This window comes from Raphanus sativus, chromosome 5 (genome assembly GCF_000801105.2).
Source record: "Raphanus sativus cultivar WK10039 chromosome 5, ASM80110v3, whole genome shotgun sequence".
Classification (NCBI taxonomy): domain Eukaryota; kingdom Viridiplantae; phylum Streptophyta; class Magnoliopsida; order Brassicales; family Brassicaceae; genus Raphanus; species Raphanus sativus.
Window position 1 is genome coordinate 30,442,668 of NC_079515.1, and position 15,264 is coordinate 30,457,931.

The 15,264-nt window shown below is 37.6% G+C and overlaps 4 protein-coding genes across 11 annotated transcripts; 1 reads left to right on the top strand and 3 right to left on the bottom strand.

The window, feature by feature from the left end:
• The first annotated feature begins 1,341 nt into the window (after positions 1-1,341).
• On the top strand, positions 1,342-5,421 carry LOC108862601 (probable GTP diphosphokinase RSH3, chloroplastic). Its single transcript, XM_057011341.1, has 7 exons — positions 1,342-2,256; positions 2,334-2,519; positions 2,591-3,051; positions 3,129-3,287; positions 3,354-3,696; positions 3,784-4,213; positions 5,334-5,421. Exons 1-6 carry the CDS (start codon positions 1,597-1,599, stop codon positions 4,093-4,095), a joined length of 2,121 nt encoding a protein of 706 aa, XP_056867321.1. The 5' UTR covers positions 1,342-1,596; the 3' UTR covers positions 4,096-4,213; positions 5,334-5,421.
• On the bottom strand, positions 5,392-6,513 carry LOC108862602 (transcription initiation factor TFIID subunit 9). Its single transcript, XM_018636788.2, has 3 exons — positions 6,365-6,513; positions 5,935-6,204; positions 5,392-5,850 (listed from the first exon to the last, which is right to left on the bottom strand). Exons 2-3 carry the CDS (start codon positions 6,193-6,195, stop codon positions 5,566-5,568), a joined length of 546 nt encoding a protein of 181 aa, XP_018492290.1. The 5' UTR covers positions 6,196-6,204; positions 6,365-6,513; the 3' UTR covers positions 5,392-5,565.
• Positions 6,514-6,753: 240 nt separating this feature from the next.
• Positions 6,754-8,412, bottom strand: LOC108860034 (nuclear transcription factor Y subunit A-5). 6 transcript variants are annotated; one of them, XM_018633941.2, is made up of 6 exons: positions 8,243-8,412; positions 8,094-8,133; positions 7,805-7,977; positions 7,526-7,710; positions 7,266-7,439; positions 6,754-7,171 (listed from the first exon to the last, which is right to left on the bottom strand). In XM_018633941.2, exons 3-6 carry the CDS (start codon positions 7,896-7,898, stop codon positions 6,938-6,940), a joined length of 687 nt encoding a protein of 228 aa, XP_018489443.1. In that variant the 5' UTR covers positions 7,899-7,977; positions 8,094-8,133; positions 8,243-8,412; the 3' UTR covers positions 6,754-6,937. The 6 variants fall into 6 exon arrangements, with proteins under 6 accessions (XP_018489443.1, XP_018489444.1, XP_018489441.1 ...); XM_018633942.2 differs by lacking the exon at positions 8,094-8,133 and having other exon boundaries at positions 7,805-7,912; XM_018633939.2 differs by lacking the exon at positions 8,094-8,133 and having other exon boundaries at positions 7,805-8,024.
• Positions 8,413-10,999: 2,587 nt separating this feature from the next.
• On the bottom strand, positions 11,000-14,988 carry LOC108859357 (polyadenylate-binding protein-interacting protein 3). Of its 3 annotated transcripts, none has more exons than XM_018633252.2 (13): positions 14,859-14,988; positions 14,244-14,294; positions 13,980-14,135; positions 13,741-13,877; positions 13,449-13,639; positions 12,837-13,014; positions 12,506-12,733; positions 12,376-12,406; positions 12,040-12,293; positions 11,803-11,937; positions 11,601-11,696; positions 11,443-11,514; positions 11,000-11,339 (listed from the first exon to the last, which is right to left on the bottom strand). In XM_018633252.2, exons 2-13 carry the CDS (start codon positions 14,284-14,286, stop codon positions 11,307-11,309), a joined length of 1,554 nt encoding a protein of 517 aa, XP_018488754.1. In that variant the 5' UTR covers positions 14,287-14,294; positions 14,859-14,988; the 3' UTR covers positions 11,000-11,306. The 3 variants fall into 3 exon arrangements, with proteins under 3 accessions (XP_018488754.1, XP_018488756.1, XP_018488755.1); XM_018633254.2 differs by having other exon boundaries at positions 12,040-12,281; positions 14,859-14,966; XM_018633253.2 differs by having other exon boundaries at positions 14,244-14,304; positions 14,859-14,962.
• Between the last annotated feature and the right edge of the window lie 276 nt (positions 14,989-15,264).

Genomic DNA, 15,264 nt, shown 5'->3' on the forward strand with positions numbered 1-15,264 from the left:
ATGCTCTTTTGGGACGTGGTAACTTTTTTTTATCTCTTGTACTTAAGCCAATAAAAATCTTGTTCATCGTCCAAATACTCACGGTTTCGCAGGTATGTTACTAATTACGTGGTTGCGTGAAGGAGAAGAAGTTCCACGTGACTAAAGTGTTGGGTGGCTAAAGTTTGCACGCTGCCTCTAAACAGAAACACATTTGCTTGTAACGTAATCACTGGTTTTGTCTATTATAAGGATCACCCCTCCGTTGACCCAAAAAAAAAAAGGATCACCCCTCCTTTTATATATTTTCACAAAATAGCCCCGCTTCTTCTAATTCGAATTGATTATGACATTATTAAACTTGGTTTAGGTTCTATACCAAAAGTCAAATACGAAAACAGGCGTTGATACATTGACTCTAGACCGTAATAGGAGTATATTGTCGTGATCAGTTTGACGGAATAGCAGGGCTCAAGCAGAACCGTTGTTTTAGTTATTTTTTGTAGGTAAACGATTCCCACAAGTCACGGAGAGTGAATGCTGACCTGGCACAAGTATGTATACTTGGCCACCAATACAGACACGTGTCGTATTGAGCTCCGTCCTCTTCCACCCTCAACCAGGTGGCAAATTAAGATGAAAAATGTCTATATTATCCTAAGCTAATATCATATGCGATATGTTTAATGTCACGATTTTCAAAAATTTCCATCCATTTTATTTTGCTTTGCAAATAACTACTGTCGTGACAAAAAAAAATGCAAATAACTACTGAAACCATGCAATTTTTTGATGACTTTCATAGTTTCATTTGTCAACGGAAAGGGTTGTAAACTTGTACTAAAATCTTAAGCAAAAAAAAAAAAAACTTGTACTAATATCTATTTCTATTTTTAAAGGAGAAAATAAAAATAATGAGATTCCTCATCCATAAATAGATTCATTGAATCAAAAAATTCCCAACCAGACAAAAAACAATAGAATCCCACTGTGGATCCCACTTTCGACCAGTTGCTGATTTTTTATACAGATTTTTATTACAAAAATACTCCCAGAGGATGATCACCAATGTACTACCACAGAATTGGTAATCAAATTTTTAATTTTAACACAGAAGATTAGTGGTATGATTGATTGAATAACCAGAAAATAGCTAGCGAGACATCCAAAACAACCAGAGAAAATAGTTTAGGATCAGTTAATCACAATATGGATTACGACATGAACTAATAATAATCACTATCAACTTTAACTTACGTCAGTAATCTCTAGTTAAGAAAAGGGCAACCAGGTAATTTCATATACTCAGTTTCGGTTCGATTGCTGGATGTAACAGGGAGAATAAGAAGGAACTCGAAGGCTAAGATAGAAGAAAGAGAAAGAGCACAAAAAAAAAAAATCCCAATTTCTCTCACAATCTCTTCGATTGAAAATCTCATTTACTTTCGATTTTCATCTTTTGAAACTGTACATAATACTATACAACTTAGATCGATTTGTTCTTCTTGTTTGTGTATAATTCTCCAAAAAAAAACTTTTTTTGTTTTGTTTTGTTTCCTCTTCTGTTGAATTTCGATTTCAGAAATTCGTTTTAATTTCTGAAAAGTAGTAAAAACCATGGTGGTAGCAACGACCATAGCGCTGCTATACGCGAGTCCACCGAACACCGTATGCTCCACACCTCACCAGATCACCTCCCACGTCTCCTCCTGCGATCTCGATCTCAACCCCAGATCTTCGCCGTCCACCGCCTCTCCCACCATCGGAGGCCTCTCCCTGCTTTTCTCCGGCGCATCCGTCAAATCCTCCTCCGCATCTTCTCACCAAGCCGTAGGAGGAGACGAATTAGCCTCCACACGAACCGATGATCGAACCCTAAGCGGCTCCTTCTGTTACTCCCCGAGCAAATTCATCTCTTCACCGTACCTCAAACGAGACCACCAAAGCCCCGTCTCCGTGTCGGTGCTCCACGCTCCGATCTCATCGAGCAGCAGCCCTCCGATGAGAACCTTCGGCGGCGTCGGCGTTGGAGGAGGATCGCTCCGTGTTGGATCCAGCAGATCGTTCAACGGTTTCGTGAGGAAAGCTGTAGGCTCGTGTGTGGACCACGACTTGGACGAGCAGCTACCTTTCACCATGGACGATGGTGGCTTCGAAGAAGAAAGACAGCCGTACGCTAGAGATTTGCTTAGACGCGCTCAGCTCAAACACAAAATCTTCGAAGATGAGTCTGTTATCAAAGCCTTTTACGAAGCAGAGAAAGCTCATCGAGGACAGGTATGAACGTAGCTTTATTATTACTCATTTTTATTTATTTACTTAAAAGTGATGATGGATGGCTTTTGTTGAGTCAGATGAGAGCAAATGGTGATCCTTACCTGCAGCATTGCGTTGAGACTGCTATCTTGTTGGCTGAGATCGGAGCTAACTCCACCGTTGTTATAGCTGGGATTTTGCACGATACTCTAGACGATTCGTTTATGAGCTATGATTATATCCTCAGAACTTTTGGTTCTGGAGTTGCTGATCTTGTCGAAGGGGTATGTAAAGTAACATCCTTTGTTGTTTAATGATTGAAAAGAGAAAGACTAAACTTTTGTTGTTGCATTAGGTGTCTAAGCTTAGCCAGCTAAGCAAACTTGCTCGGGAAAACAACACGGCGTGTAAAACCGTCGAGGCAGATCGTTTGCACACTATGTTCCTCGCGATGGCTGACGCGAGAGCTGTTCTCATCAAGTTAGCTGATCGGTTACACAACATGATGACGCTCTACGCTTTGCCTCCTGCTAAGAAGCAGAGGTTTGCTAAAGAGACGCTGGAGATATTCGCGCCTTTGGCTAATCGGCTGGGAATCTCTAGCTGGAAAGTGGAGCTTGAGAATCTGTGTTTCAAGCATCTTCATCCTGACCAGTACCATGAGATGTCAGCTCTGCTCGAGGACTCGTTTGATGAAGCTATGATTACGTCTGCGATTGAGAAAATGGAGCAGGCGCTTAAGAAAGAAGGCATTGCTTATCATGTTCTCTCTGGACGGCACAAGAGCTTGTATAGCATCTACTGCAAGATGTTGAAGTAAGTTCTTACGTCCTCTTTGTATGAAACGTGCTTGTTTGATTATACTGATCTTATTGAATCTTCATTTACGCCAGGAAGAAGCTAACGGTGGATGAAATTCATGACATTCATGGGTTACGCTTGATTGTTGACAATGAGAAAGATTGTTACAAGGCCTTAGGAGTAGTTCACAAACTATGGTCTGAAGTTCCTGGAAAGCTCAAGGATTACATAACTTATCCCAAGTTCAATGGGTAGGATATGCAAACCTGTCATAGCTGGTCCAAAACGATGCTAACTTCCGTTTCTGAATATTATAGGTACAAGTCTTTGCATACCGTAGTGATGGGCGATGGAACCATTCCACTTGAAGTTCAGATAAGGACAAAAGAGATGCATTTGCAAGCTGAGTTTGGGTTTGCAGCTCATTGGAGGTACAAGGAAGGTGATTGCAAACACTCGTCATTTGTGCTCCAGATGGTTGAATGGGCAAGATGGGTTGTGACCTGGCATTGCGAAACCATGAGCAAAGACAGATCTTCGATCTGCTCTTCTGAGCCCTTGTGCAGTTTCCCGTCTCACGCAGAAGACTGTCCCTTTTCTTATAAGCCTAATGGTAACCAAGAAGGACCCGTCTATGTCATTGTAATCGAAAACGACAAGGTTAGTTAGTTGGTTGCTTATAAACATTCTTTCAACTTCTTCTCGTATTTGTTTGGAGTTAATAACTTGCTAAAACCGAAAATACAGATGACAGTGCAAGAGTTTCCGGCGAGTTCCACGGTCTCGGACCTGTTAAGCAGAGCAGGACCAGGGAGCTCGAGATGGTCAATGTACAGCATGCCAGCAAAGGAAGAGCTAAGGCCAAGGCTAAACCAGACACCTGTAAGCGATCTGAAATGCAAGCTGAAGATGGGAGATGTGGTGGAGCTGACTCCAGCAATACCCGACGAGTCTCTGACTGAATACAGAGAGGAGATTCAGCGGATGTATGATCGAGGGCTTGCCTTTTCGCGCCCTCAACGTACAGCTGCTGGCACAATGGTTGGCTGGGGAAGCTAACAGATTCTTCTGTTTCTTAGTCCAAAAAAGAGAAAAAAAAAAAACAGTTCTTGTTTCTCATGTATGTAAGTTGTTATATATGTAATGCTTCCAAAAAGATTTGTTGTACGCCATAGAGGTTGTTGTACCTTTTTTTTTTCCGTCAAGAATTTATATTAGAAATGCAATGGGCCGAACCCAAAAATACACAGCCTAAGCCCACCTATTATAAGGGCACATGCCCATAAAAAGGCCACAAACCAGCCAACTAAATGGGCCTACGCCCCAACCCAAAAAAAACCGACGACTTCAGGCAGAACCACGCTCCAGTCCGCCTCGAGAAGACCAATCTCTTCTGCGATACGCCGTCGTCACCACAAACACCACCTCTCGTTACGTCGGAGCTCAGAATCCCGCAGAGCCTCCGACTCAACCATCCTTTCTCTACTACGCTTTGCTTCTGCTTCAGAGAGATTCCTCGATCTAATCGAGATCTCATCTGATTAAGAAAACCGTACACCAAACTGAGCTTCTCCGCCATGTCTTCACGCCAGCGGTTGCCATCGATACCTCGAGGCTACCTCCGACTTTGAACCACGTCAAACACTGGACATGCGAAACGATAACCACAAACTTTCTTCCTTTGACCCTCGTCACCGATGCCGGAAAGCTTCATCGTCAACCGAGAAACCAACCGCCGTGACCCAAACACCAACTTACCCGGCACACCACCGATCAAGACACCAAAAAAACTGGTAGCTTTAACCCAAAAGACCTCGGGTTCTTAAACGGCAGTTCGGAACTTTGTGAGCTTCCACCCTCCGTGAACAAAGCCGGCGAAGGCGGAGACGATAGAGACTCCCCTTCCCGGAAACCGAAGACGGCGACGGTGGAGCTGCGCAAGCCTCCACCTCCCGCAACAACCCGACGCCGACGGATCTAGGTAAGCCTCCGTCCCCCGGGACACAACCGCTGAGCTTGCAAAGACGCTCCCTCTCCACCGAGACCCTTCAACCTGGCGCGTCGTAACTCCAAGAGCCGATCCACCGACAAGGGTAGAAGCGGAGCCAGAGATCGGACAAGGCGCACGATGACCGGACGGCGAAGGAGGAGCACATACGGATCTTAACAACTGAAAAGAAAGAGAACCGGCGGTGGCACGGACGCACACGCGCCGGCCAAACCGCCGGTCCTAAAGTAGATCTAGAATTTCTCTCTCTTCTCTCTCTTCACTCTCTCAGGGAGATTCCGAAAATCAGGTTGTTGTACCTTTGAACTTGTTGATTCCAAGAAAACAATGTAAATAATATTATAGGCTACGAAGAAACTGACTCCTGGTCATTAATATTTGATTCTCTCTCACATTTTGTATCCGTACATAAAGCAAAACATGGAAACAGAAATGTTGTTGAGCCAAAACAAGACTCAAAAAGTTGTATTCTCTTGCATTCTCTACATAAGACTAGTTTGTTGATGTTTATGTCTGTCTACTTAGCTGTTGGGTCGTCTAGAGAGAGGGAAAGAGATCCTTTGAGGAGTTTGGCTTGGAAGGTCTGATGGTTGTTGTTGCTGAGAAGTTTGTGGTGCAGGATCTGTCATGTCATCATCGTCATCCTCTGTTTCTTCAGGTTCAGTCGAAGCGGACTTCTTGGGAATAACAAGCTGGTAGTTTGGGTTAAGCAATGTGTCCTGTTCAGGCGGGAGTGGAACACCGAGTCCTGCTATCAATTTAGGCAAAGGTATCTTGTTCCTGCTCGCAGCAAGCTCTAGCAGTACCTATATAACCAAATACCAAAAATTTAAATCAAGACATATTTGGGCTAATCAATGTGTCCTGTTCAGGCATGTATGTATAGTTACTTCTCTTGGAGGTGGCTGTGGGAAAGTGAAATGAACTTTGGAATGAATAGCTAGCTTCAGATCGTCAGAGTCAATGGTGGACTTGGTAGCATGCTCGGAGTAAACCTGAGCATCAGTCAACACATCGACCACGTAACGGTACCATATTTCAAGAAACTGGTGAACAACACGAGGCTCGTAGTCCTCAACACCCATCGACTTAAGCAGAGACTTGACAATCTTGGCGTCTCTAGGCACATCTTCCTCACCTTCTCCCGCCATTGTTCCTCACTAACACAAGAGAAATATAAGCCAATTTATATACAATTTCAAGCTCAGACGGAGATTTAACCTAAGCTACAAATGTCATCGATAAATTTTAAACACACAAGACCATATGCCAACATTCGAATAAAGGATCAAAATAAACAGTAAATAGAGAAATCGATACCTAACACGAGCCGAAGTCGGTGGAGTACGGTAGAGGCTAGCCGGAGGTTGAAGAACGGCGGCGAGTGTCGTTATGGGGGACGGGAGAAGAAGTAGATCTTTTTTTTATGGTATAGTTTTGTAATTAAGCTCTAACTTCGAGGGTAAAATTGGAGTTTAAATAGAACGCTGACGTTAGTCATCTATTGCGTTTAGCGGTTAGAAACGGTGGGCCAAATGGGCTTTTGAATTTCACCCTTGCATTGGCCCATTATAGGCCATAGTTTTCCTTTAATTTTTAAATTTTCTCTTGATGAATTGAATGTTAATCTTCCTCATTTGTGTATTTCAGAGGATAATGATATTATTTGTAGTTTCACAAAAAAAAAAAAAAAAAAAAAAAAAAATGATATTATTTGTAACTAACAATATAATTTGACAATGATTTTGAAAGTTATAGAGTTGAATGAAAATGCAGATGATGAAAACAGAGTTTTAAAAGGCAGAAAATTTGTAATGAAGCAATAACACTTTTTATAGCCAAGGATGACTTCCCCCTTTTCAACTGGAGCGAGATTCTTCTTCTCAAAATGACTCAAGTCCCTGACATGAGAGCTGAAACATGATGTGTTGTTGATGGATACCCTGAGAACCTGTAAGATGGGTTTTGGAACATGTTGTCACGGTCTGAATCAGACCTCGGCGTGATCGAACTAGAACAGAGCGACTTTGATGATTCTTGAAGCTTCTTTTTTGTGTTGAGGAAACGCCCACCTGAGCCTCTTGCTCTCTTCAACGCATGAAGATGGCGAGACTCGTGAAGGTATGGCTGCAAATACAAAGGGAACAAGTTGCATGGAATCTTTAATGATGTTGTGGGTGTTTTAAGCAGATAGGAAAGTGAAAAGATTCATTATACATACTTTACGGCTTTTGATGAGTTTGTTCTGAGCTTCAAGCTTAGCACGATGCTTCCTGCGACGAAGAATGGCATGGTACTGTTTTGCATTGACGAACATTGGTTCATTCTCTTGATAGTTATGAGGCAATGGCACTCTTGAAGTAACCAAACCCATCATCTCTACATGCGCCACCACCTGCATATAAAGTTTGTTCATCATTTAACAAAACCAACGCCTATTTTATTCAAAAAACATTGAAAGCATAGACAGTAGTATACTACCGTTGGTTGTGATGCATAATATTCAGGAGCCAAGAAACCATTGAGATGTGATGTTTCAGGACACTGAAGAGACCAACCAGAAGCAGGAGGAGGAAACACAGAATCTTGAGACACCATGGACGAGGAGGTGGTTGTTGACTTACAATAACTTGCAATAGCCTTTCCATGTGGACTTACCATGTAACCTGCATCATCAACCATAAGACACAGCATAAAACTTGCAACTTGACTAAAAAAATGTTCAGATCAATGCCAAAACTTGCAACTTCACACACACACCACCTCCTGATTCTTCACCAGTAGATTGCGTTGAAGATGAATCTTGATCTTGCAGCTGCAAACCCGAACGTTTCATCGAGCAGGGCATCATCATGTTGTTTGTCAAAGCTGAAAGATTGAGATCCTTGAGTGTTTGAATTTGTTGGCACTTTCACTGTCTCCTTAATAATAAGCTAATGTCCAAACCAAGCAAGAGTCATGATTCACAAAATCAGCAAATCTGAGAGATAAATGAGCCCACAAAGTTGATAAAAACTATCATAAAATTCAGATTCGAGTGTTGAATTACACCGTAAGATTGCTAAATGATTTTGAAAGATTCAAACTTTCTGAAAAATAAAAAAAAAAATTGGTTAAGCAGATTGATTCACTGAAACTGTCATAGAAAGCATAACATGCAAACCAATATATAGAGAAATCAAAGCTATAAAAACTTACTGATCCAAGCAAAAGATGGTGTTTGGATTTGGTAACAGATGGAGAGAAATAGAAGTTAAGTAATAAGCTTGAGATGATGCATGTCTCCTTCCTCAAAACATGGTTCTTTCTTATCTCTCTCTCTCTTTCTCTTTCTCTCTGTCTCTGTTTCTGCAAATAAGTCTAGTATTGGGTATGGCTTAAAAGACTAAACCCGCCTCTTTTTCACCAACCTTTTTATGTTTTAAATTATTATTATACCATTTTATAGACAAGAAAACCATTGTTCAAGATTAATTTTCAAAGATTAATTTCATACAAAAGGCCGAAATATTGAATGTTTCTTCTGTATTTTGAAAGACTAATTTTTAGACTTTTTTATAATACTAATATAATAAATATTTACTGTTACTTTTACTTTTGTTTTCTGTTTTAACAATATTCTACTACTTATTTAAATATTTAGAGTTATCATGTAATTTCAAGATAAAATATTAATTAAATATAAAATGTCAATCTTGTAAGACTAAGCAAATTTCGTTAACAACATTAATCTTTTAAACACACATGAAAGACTTTATAATGCAATCACATTCTGGTCCAGTTTTTTATGTTTGGTTTCGTATTTTTAATTTATCTACTAGATCAATTTGATTGGTTTTTGCATCTAGTTTTGATGTAGTGTTATATTTCGATTCATAGTGTTAAGAATGGGTGCAAACCGGATATTTTTTATTTTATGTATATTTGATATTTGATATATCTTGTATGACTAATAAATTTTGACACTTATATTTAATTTGTTAAAAAAAATATTTTTTATTTCAGACTTACTAAAAAATATGTTACTTGTAAGTTATTTGTCTCACTTAATTATTTTGTTACTTAAAAGTACTTATAAATTACTTAAAATATTTACGGGCTTTTAAGAATTACATATTCTATTAGAAGAGTTATGAGAATTTTTTTTATTTACTTGACTTGAAAAAAACATGGGAATTACCCCACACAAAATAATTGTATCTGCTATGAGAGAAGAATGAACAAAGACATAACATCTCAATATGAAATTATTATTTATTTCTTACAACAAATAAATAATTTTTGAGTTTTTGGCTTCTGTACTTTATATAGTTATTATTTTTAATTATAAAAAATTAATAATTAATATCAAATTGAGTTACTAATTTTTTGTTATACTGGTTACTTGTGTTGTATTTGTAAATACTAAAACTCAGCGACTTGATAAAGATAAATATTTGAAAACTGAGACAACTACGAACGTAACATATACTCCTTCTGCTTCGGAAAATAATTTTTCTAAACTTTTTTGTTCCATAAGATAGATTTACTATGTTATAAAGTATTTTTTAATTCAAAATATTTTAATTAATTAAATATTATTAATGGATAGTAATTGAAAAAGTATATCAAAGTAAGTAGTAAATTTCATTTTAAACATTTAATATGTTCATAATATGAGTAAATACTCTGAAAATCTTACTTAAGAAACGGTTTTAAATACGAGGAATTATTAGGTGAATAACTTGAATTGTGCTCAACTGCTCGTCCCTATTTTTGATTTCTCTTCTTTTTATTTTCCCCAGCTTGTTTTAAAAAGCAAAAATATAATTGGAAGGTTATGTCAACATCTCTTTATGTTGCAATCAATGTTGCATTTAAGCAAATAATTTTCTTTTTCTTTTGAACAAAACAAATAATTTTCAATACTGTAATTTTTGTGGTTGGCGTAACTGAAATTGCAAGTCAAGCAAAGCAAAGAGCCGTTTTTCAGTTTTCTTTCCACATTTGGCTTCCCCAGCACAAAGCAATCAATAGAAATTTGGTAGTTTCTGCTCCGATCACTCTCTCTATTAATTTAATCCACATGAAATCTCATTAGTAGGCCTACTCATTAGTAAATACAAACTACTACAGAAAAAGACTTAAAATAAAGAGGAAAAAATAAATATAAGAATCTTCTGTGACAAAAAAGAGGAATCCAACTAACTATAGAGAGATGTTTACTTTTGAGACTTAGAATTGTAATGCGAGATTTAAATAATGTAAAAACTTTTTGTGAAAAAAACTAGAGAGAAAAGAAAAGGGTAACTATCATGCTTCAAAAGAGGTGACAGGTGTTAACATAAAACATTATACAATCTAAATGTTCTTAGAATCAATTATTTTGATTTTAGGCATGTTTTCAACCACTAAAAGCGACAATTTTAGTGCCAAAATCTCCCCCAACCTTTTGGATTCTTATTTCTGAAACTACGAGAAGATTTATATGATAATGATTTAAATGGAAACACGAAGCATCTAAGACAAAACCAAAAAGAGACTAAACCCATTATCACAATAACTCCAAATTTAAACATTACGCTTTCGGACCCCAATCATTGTCACATACAAACTCCTAACACGTATATGGAAGATTGAACTACAACCGTTGATTTGGAAAAAGTAGTATATAAGAGGAAAATACATGTTTGCTAACCTAATTGTTTAATACTCCGTTGACAAAAAAAAAAAAATTGTTTAATACTCCCTCCGTTTCATAATACTTGATGTTTTAGAAAGATAATTTTGTTTCAAATTAGTTGAAGTTTTGAGATTTTAAGGTTACTTTAACTTTATTGGAAACTGTTCAACCAATTAGATTTCACAATATTTTTTATTATTGGTTAATTGATTTTAAAATGATATCTTTAAAATATTTTTTATTAAAAAATACAATTTTCTTAATCTTTGTGCACTATGGTAAAACATCAAGTATTACGAAACGGAGGAAATATATAAAAAGAATCAAACATAGAATGTCATACATCTATCAATTATAGTTTAAGCAGAGACCCGAGTGAATAAAGAAGTGAGATCAAACCGAATCTAACCTAAATCTAAATCTAAATCTAGTCCTAAACAAACTAAAATCAATATCACATGTGTTCAATATATCTCACATGGACCATCAAACCATTTATCAGACTAAACAAATTAAAGATTCGGTGCTGGAAACCCCATTCCATCAGAAGATTATTCGAAACCTTTGTGCCACCACCACCATTCATAGTTTGGTCAAAAGCTAATAAGAGTCTCTTCCTTTATATGGCATCTCCTGCAATTAAATTCAAAGATGTCAGCAACATCTCACTCTTTTGCCAATTTATTAAAAGAAGGAAAAAGAACAGTCAAATTCTTTATGGAGGGCAATGGTAAACCGGTTGGTATGGCGACGGCGGCATGAACAGAACCGGTCTCTGCTGAACAACCATCATCTGTTGTGGGTGGTACTGTAAACAAAAATGATTCCACAATTCAATTTCTTGATACAAGAATCCGTTTTCCAACAAAGAATATTCAGTTATTAGCAACAAACCTGTGGACCATTTGGAGGATAAAATGTTTGGTTTGGACCAGGCTGTCTTGTATTATGATACACCATTGGTTGTTGTCCAGGGAATGCTGCTCCCATCTGCCAATTTCATTTTTTTTTTGTAAATCATAATCATGATAGATAACAGAGAGACTCAACTTTGATCAACAGAGTAGATAAAAAAAGACGAGTAAAAAAAAGTTACTCCGTATCCAATGTGTATTCCAGGCATCTGTGGAACAGGAGGGTAAAAGAATGATCCGTCCGGAACTGGAGATTGAGGCCGTGTAGCTGTTGGAGATGGTTTGAAACTCTTTGCGTTTGGGTTTAGCTTAAATTCCTGAATCAGACAGAGTTAAAGCTCATTAGTAAAAGACTAACAGTAAAAACGCCAACTCTACATGTATTAGATATGATAATCAAAGCATATGGCAAACAAAACCTTGGCATTTGAGTTGAGTGTGGACTTTTCTGAAGAACAAGAACCTATTGAAGAGCTTGGTGATAGTTTCGGACGACTCGATGATGAGGAAGCTGCAGAGTTATCTGGATTTCTAGAAATGGAGCTTCCAGATCTCTCGAACTTCCCTCTGTCAGTCACTCGACGGGCAAGTTTTCCATCAGTGGAACTTCGCTTATCAGAAGCTCGCAATTGTAGACAAGCCGGGTCAGAGGTTGCTGCCTCTGCATTAGTATCTTGAGTGTAAATTCAAAGACTCAGTTGGAGTTTCTATGGGTATCAACTTTGGTAATAAGTAGATATTATAAAGTCACGTACCATCGAGACCGCCGGCTGATTCCTCGGACGGCTGCGTTGATTACAGAATGAAGGCAACATAACAATTTTATAAGTCAAGGAGCATTATAAATTTAAAATGCAATGCATCAAAAGAAATAACGTTAATTACCTTTTTATAATGGGAAGACTCTAGACTTTTGCCGTTTCTCTGCTCCGCAAGCTGACTCTCATTCCTATTAGGATTAGAATCACCAAAAGTCATATTATTACGGCAATCCAACAATATTTCTTTTTCCTCTTCATAACCAGAGTCATCAAATCCATTAACTGGACAGACCGATGAGTATTTAGTTTCCTCGTCAATATCAAACTTTCCACTAAGCTGAAGCCCTCTCTCCTGTGTAAGATGATAGCAATGCATGGAAACATTAGTAATTAGAAATGGTACGACAATGGAAGGGGAAAAAAACAAATGGCAAAAAGACATTCCTAATTCACACCTCTGCTACGTGAAGATCTCGGGTATTCTCACCCTCGATCTCTCTTGCAATCCTCAAAGCTTGCTCCAATAGCTCCCTCGTCAGAGGACCTCTCTCTAGTTTTGTGGTATACAGTTCCTCGTCAAAAGTGCTCGTAACTCCAAACAATGTCTCATTTACCTCAAACTGATTCCAGCCCCTATTATACCATCACATATAAGACATGTTAGCTTAGCCAACAAGAGTGAGTGTACTGATAGAAAGAAACGAGCAGGCAAACAAGTAAGAGTGTCTCTGTTCTTGTTAGAGTTAAGAATCATGAAACAAAAAAAAATAACACAAAACCTCTCTTTATTAAAAGAAAGTATCAAGTGACAAGAAAAGAGATTGAATAAAACCTCAAACTTGAAAGCAGAGTAACAATTTTTTTCCACGACCTAAACCTCTACAGCACTCTCTAGCTAGCTTGAATGAGTCTCATAGACTTCATATGTGTATTATATAATGTAGAAGCAAAAGGAAGTAGAGAAATAGAGATTCTATAGACACTTTTCTAAACCAGAAACTAGAAATTCTGATTATAAAAAAAAAAATAAGTAAAAACATCCGAACTATAAGAATAGGTATCACTACTTCTTCCAAGGGTCATCAAACACGTTTTCCAGATCTGGACAATCTGGAACGTCTTCATCAGGTACCCAACGCTTCAGCTCTCTTTCCGAATCAACATGATAAGACTGTGAGATAGAAGAGTCCGTCAACAGCTCTGACGGTTTCTCGCACTGAGCTGAATTTGAGACGTTATTGTTGTTCACAGGAAGGTCCTAACACCAAAAACAATGACAAAAGAAACAATAATGTAAAAAAATAACACCAAATAGTCTTTCCTAACATGCTAACATATCCAGAAGAAAAGAGCACACACCTTAGCTATAACTTGCACAACTTCGTCAGCAGGGATAATGAATATCTTCAAAGGTGGCTTGCTGACAAGAGGAGCACGGGGTTTCTTCCCTCGTAAACTACCTTCCCTTATCAAGCATGCCATTTTCAAAATAATTCCTGAAAGTTTCAACGCAATTTTGTAAGTGAAACAAAAAAAAAACAAGAGTGGCCTCTTGTTATATACATTCACATCTCAAATGAACAAAAAGATGCCCTCACCAAAATTGTTCTCCACGTCAGCAGCGTGAAATATGCCACTGTAAACCGACCCATTTTTCAGATGAACTTCTACACCATGTCCGATCTGACAAGTTGTGAGGTATAGGAACGGATCGCGGGAAGGGGTATCCACAGTTCCAGCTTTCCCACCATTTTCTGCAAATATATATCAACAAACAAGAGAACAGAGGACGTGATGTTGATGCCAAATCAGAATATAGATATAGATGGTGGTATATATCTACAAGTATGTATATAACAAACCTGTATTTTTCATCCCTGCCTCTTTATCAACTCTTCTATGCATTCTTTAACCTGTTCAAAACTGCAAGTTGAAGTGAGAAAATACAAATATATATATATATATATATATATGAAGAAACTAACTACTCAATAAGATGCAAAAGATAACTGTACAAAATCAATTCAAGTTTATGTCATATTTGTCAGATATAATGGGAGATGAGCCTGATATGCAAACTAGCCACCAATTAACATTCTTTCTGGCATCTAAAGTTCGAAACTCAGTTCAGATTTTTAAATGGGATCCCACTCTGCTCACGCTTCTGAATAGAATGTCACTGCTAAGTCAATACCTTGATATACTACTACAGTATAATATAACTAGGGGGTGGTCACAAATAAAACGTATCTGGAACATTAGCATTGACATAACTAATAACTATTACAAAACACAAACTTATGAATACCTCATATGAACAAATAGCATGCAAAATAAACAAGACAATGTTTGCAACCCATAGCAGAAATCTATTTTTACTACAAAATTGCACTTAAAGAAAAAACCTAAATCAGCCAATCGAATCACCAAATCCTCAGAAAAAGTAAAACAAATTGTCAGGGAAGATGACATTTTACCTCAATAAGCTGAGAAAGATGGTTGGAGACGATGAACGCGGCGAATTAGGGTTTACAGACAGAGGTAGAGTTTGCCAGAGGAGTTGAGTAGATATACGAGTCAAACAAACGAATCTCAGGAAAATCTTATACATCTTAAGATTCATGAGTTTAAGATATTTTAATTTGGATTATTTCTTAGAAAATCCTATCATTTAATTTGATGATAAATATAATCACAAATATATCTTATTAATATCGTCATAAAATTAATAAAATAATTTTTTTTAAAGAAGAATCTCAAATTTGTTTGCTGTTAATATATGCTACATTCGAAATATGTATTCAAGACCAATAAACTAAATATATCAACTGGTTTATAAAATAAATTAACTTATTAATCTAATAACTATTAGCAATAAATATA

What these genes read in the sequence shown, in the direction of transcription:
- LOC108860034 (XM_018633942.2), bottom strand. Translation starts at nt 7,898, where the DNA reads ATGATGATGCCCTGCTCGATGAAACGTTCGGGTTTGCAGCTGCAAGAT. An exon ending in TGGTGAAGAATCAGGAGGTG is followed by an intron (nt 7,711 to 7,804) that starts GTGTGTGTGTGA and finishes TTGATGATGCAG; the next exon opens with GTTACATGGTAAGTCCACAT. An exon ending in ATTATGCATCACAACCAACG is followed by an intron (nt 7,440 to 7,525) that starts GTAGTATACTAC and finishes CTTTATATGCAG; the next exon opens with GTGGTGGCGCATGTAGAGAT.
- LOC108862602 (XM_018636788.2), bottom strand. Translation starts at nt 6,195, where the DNA reads ATGGCGGGAGAAGGTGAGGAAGATGTGCCTAGAGACGCCAAGATTGTC. An exon ending in CACAGCCACCTCCAAGAGAA is followed by an intron (nt 5,851 to 5,934) that starts GTAACTATACAT and finishes TTGGTTATATAG; the next exon opens with GTACTGCTAGAGCTTGCTGC.
- LOC108862601 (XM_057011341.1), top strand. Translation starts at nt 1,597, where the DNA reads ATGGTGGTAGCAACGACCATAGCGCTGCTATACGCGAGTCCACCGAAC. An exon ending in AGAAAGCTCATCGAGGACAG is followed by an intron (nt 2,257 to 2,333) that starts GTATGAACGTAG and finishes TTGTTGAGTCAG; the next exon opens with ATGAGAGCAAATGGTGATCC. An exon ending in ACTTATCCCAAGTTCAATGG is followed by an intron (nt 3,288 to 3,353) that starts GTAGGATATGCA and finishes TGAATATTATAG; the next exon opens with GTACAAGTCTTTGCATACCG.
- LOC108859357 (XM_018633252.2), bottom strand. Translation starts at nt 14,286, where the DNA reads ATGCATAGAAGAGTTGATAAAGAGGCAGGGATGAAAAATACAG. An exon ending in AGTCTTCCCATTATAAAAAG is followed by an intron (nt 12,407 to 12,505) that starts GTAATTAACGTT and finishes TAATCAACGCAG; the next exon opens with CCGTCCGAGGAATCAGCCGG. An exon ending in CACTCAACTCAAATGCCAAG is followed by an intron (nt 11,938 to 12,039) that starts GTTTTGTTTGCC and finishes TGTCTGATTCAG; the next exon opens with GAATTTAAGCTAAACCCAAA.